Raw genomic sequence first — 3,776 nt, forward strand, 5'->3', positions numbered from 1 at the left:
TGTGATGTGCATGTTTCAAATTTCAAAATTTCACAGATTAAATATGCTTTGATTTTATAGTCAATAAAAAAAAAGAGAACTTAAATAATCAGTGGTAGTGGTTTACTTTTCAAATGTGTTTTTTGGTAATTTAATCTACATAGGATCCTTGTGAAAACTTAATAGAAGTTTTTAATAGAAAAATAATTAAATAAATAAATATTATGTTATGTAATCCCTTACATTTATTTTTCATATTGGTTTTTGTCCTTTAAATTTACACACTACAACACCGTCATCTTTAATTTCAACACTATGACTAATAATATGAAGATAAAAGAAAAGTGGCTCAAAATACTTCCTAAATAATAAAAAGATGATAGAAAGAACACAAAATACATATAAAAATGAATAGGTAGAAACCTCCAATAAAATAATTCTACAAATACTAATGATTCTACAAATAATAAGGATGAAAAGAAATAAGATCACTCTATCATAGATGTTTGATAAAAATGAGGGGAGGTTTTTGTAACATTATGATGAGATGGTGCTATATTTTTCTTCTTACAAAATGTAATTTTAGAGCTTGTTAGAATCATGAACCAATTCAAATGGGAAGTTATCTTGGTGTGCACAATCAAAACCAACGTCTGTCACTTGGGAATATTCTCTCTTGAAACATAGATGGGAATGAAATCCTCTTCCAAGAGTTTAAAGATTCATGTTGAAATATACTTTTGAGATTGTACTCTTAAAAGAAACTAATGACTAATATAGATATTTTCAAAACCCCGTCTTCTTCTATAAATAGATGACATATTCTATAAAATGCGACTATAAGATCCGTGGCGAGCTTGCTATAATTTGAAACATGTGGAGGTTTCCATTAATGAGGAATTTTCTTGTAAGTTGTGGGTGGTTGTTTAAGTCAAAAACTTAACTTCTAAACTTATATTTTCTTTTAATTAATATCCATGGTCCTCAACTTCATTGATAAAAAGAACAATGGGGCAATCCTACAATAGTAAGTCCCAAACATGGGACATGAGTTTTTATTATTATGGTGTGGTATGTTCAAAACACTCAAATACCTTCTCAAACAAAGGGATTTCTTTAATCGAAGGTGCCTTTATTTGAAGGTAGTATAACTAAAGTACCTTAAACAAAGGGTGATATTTGTTTAAAGGACTTGTTATTACTTCTTTTAAAAGATTACTATTATTCAAAGGCATGGTCTTATTTTAGGATACATAAGTTAAATAACAATAACCCAAAGTGAGTGATTAGTTTCAAAAGTAGAACTAAGCTAGTTGTGTTCCTCTTGTATGAAGGATAATATAGTATAACATAATAGTGTTGTTCAAATCCAAAAAATTAATAATAATAAAAATCCACAACTTTAATTTTTTCCTTCAATGTACAAAATATTTTCAATACAATTTATTTAACATCATAATATGTCTCACAATGTATGTAACTAATAATGAACTTCATCTTTTATTTCAAACAACAAAAAACAAAATGATGGGTCTATTGATCTAATCATATTCTAAAGGCTCTTATAATATAGAAAAATGTATGGATATCAAACTAATTACTTGCTAAAGGTTCTAAGTACAGACACAAAATTTCTTATGTTTCTTTCATAGACTTCAAAATTTTTGTTGGTCAACATGTTACTTATATTTTGGACATTAGATTTTATTTTTGCTCCTCCTTCTACCATTACATCTTTAATTGCCTTAGAAATGTCCTCCTTAGTAAAAGATCCATCATCCTCATTTCTTCTCACTTCCACTCCCACCTTTAGCTCTTGCACTAGCCCTGCATTTAACCCTTGCTCGAATTGCATCGGAAGAGCTATGAGAGGCACCCCAAACCTCAACCCTTCTGTTATCGAATTCCACCCACAATGGGTAAGGAAAGCACACACAGAAGGATGCTTCAAAATGTACAATTGTGGAGCCCACTTTGTCACTATCAATCCCTTTCCCTACAAAATAATTTTTCAAAAAAAGAAGAAATAAGAAATAAAAACACGAGTTTAAGAGATATGTTCATAATAAAATAATTCAAACATTAAACTTGAGAAAAGTAAAACATAGCTATTAGATTTCCACAATCCATCTAATTATGTAAGGAGATTTTGGATTGATTGTGTAAGATTTTTTATTAGTTGATCACACTACATGATCCACCATTAGGATGCAAGATACGTTTTAGATCACACTACATGATCCACCATTAGAATGCAAGAAACATTTTCTCTTGCATCTTGATTCCAGAAATGAATTATATACTGAAACATCGATGATAAAAAGTCTTACACAACCAAATCCTCAGAATTAAAAGTAAAAGTAGGCCAATTTTAACGAAATAGCACTCTTCATGTACTATGTTTAAACCATCCGCTTTTAACATACCTTTATCTGATCTTGTATCCCTTGTGGCAAGCTGTTTCCGGCAGGCAGAAGCCAGATGAAAGATGCGCCGCTTTCTCGTAAACCCATGGCCAAGGCGGCGACCTCATTGACGGTGAGAGTGCACTCGCTGCCAAACGACACGAAGACGACCGAAGCCGCCGATTGCCCGTCCAGCCAGTGCAGGCAAACATCATCGACAGGTGGCGGTGGCAGCTTGGGCATCAAGAATCCCACGGGAAGCACGTGTCGCTTGGTGAGGGACTGCATGTAGTCCACGTAGACTCCTTCCAATTCGGCGCACGTGTTACATGCAACCGCCCAACTTTCCCGTACGCAGATGCTGCCACGCTGTAGAAGGCTAACGCCGCCGGCCTGCTTCCGGTACAGCCCCACGATTTTCCGGGCTTCGAATAGTCGGCGCCGCACAATCGCCGAAGGGAAACCCGGCGGCACAGCTGTCAGATCCTCCGCCGTTGGATTCTCTGGCACGCCCGTCAAGATCTGCCCTTCCGTAAAGCTTACGCTGGCCATTCCCAGCACAAGGAACAACACCGTGGGAATGGGAGTCGCCAGCGTGGAAGTGACACGTGGAGCCCAGTGGTGCACGAAGTCGTGGATGACGAGATCCGGTGACAGCTGGCGCAAGAGGGCTTCGAATGGCTTCTCCAGGAGATCCATGGCCTGGACGAGCAGGGGTATCAGCATGCCACCTCCTCCTTCGTGCTTGGCCACGTCAGCAGTGGACTCCACGCCACGTGGCAGGCCCTCCACGGTGGGCATCGCCAGCTGTACGAGCTCTATCTTCGATGGGTCGTCAATTTGGGGCTTAATCCGCTGAATGTTGAGCGGGGTTGAGACGAAGAAGACCTTGCAGAGGCAGTGAGTTGTGAGGCCCTTGGCAAGCTCCAGGAAGGGCGCCATGTGACCGTGAGCTAACCAGGGGAACATCAACACACGAAGCTCTCTCTGCTTTTCCTCCGCCATTTCCACACCCAAAGTCTGTATTGACAGGGGCGGGTTAAATAAAAGAAGCATTCCTCGCCTAACAGTCTTGCTTGCACGCTTCTACCGGCCGGCCCTGCTACACTATTAATGGAATCGTTTCACATCATGGCAGACATTGATGAGAAATCAGCGGTAGGAATACTAATTTTTATCGTTTCACATATGGCAGACATTGATGAGAAATCAGCAGTAGAAATACTATTTGTTTTTTTAGGGACAGGCTAATCTCCAGTTTTTTTTAAGGGACAGGCTTATCTCTATTCAAAATGCATTAAAGATAAAACAAAGTCAAAACTTTTTTCTTTTTCAAATTCACTAAAATGTATTGATTTTTTTCAATTTTTTTGTTATTTTTTACTACAAACC

General features: G+C 37.7%; 1 protein-coding gene across 1 annotated transcript; it reads right to left on the reverse strand.

Moving 5' to 3' along the window:
• Positions 1 to 1,456: 1,456 nt before the first annotated feature.
• LOC149571300 (UDP-glycosyltransferase 91C1-like) lies at positions 1,457 to 3,493 on the reverse strand. Its single transcript, XM_089812850.1, has 2 exons — positions 2,406 to 3,493; positions 1,457 to 1,975 (listed from the first exon to the last, which is right to left on the reverse strand). Exons 1-2 carry the CDS (start codon positions 3,438 to 3,440, stop codon positions 1,577 to 1,579), a joined length of 1,434 nt encoding a protein of 477 aa, XP_089668976.1. The 5' UTR covers positions 3,441 to 3,493; the 3' UTR covers positions 1,457 to 1,576.
• Between the last annotated feature and the right edge of the window lie 283 nt (positions 3,494 to 3,776).

The sequence above is a fragment of the Cupressus sempervirens genome, chromosome 2 (genome assembly GCF_028749045.1).
Source record: "Cupressus sempervirens isolate cs-2001-9-10 chromosome 2, ASM2874904v1, whole genome shotgun sequence".
NCBI classification, from domain to species: domain Eukaryota; kingdom Viridiplantae; phylum Streptophyta; class Pinopsida; order Cupressales; family Cupressaceae; genus Cupressus; species Cupressus sempervirens.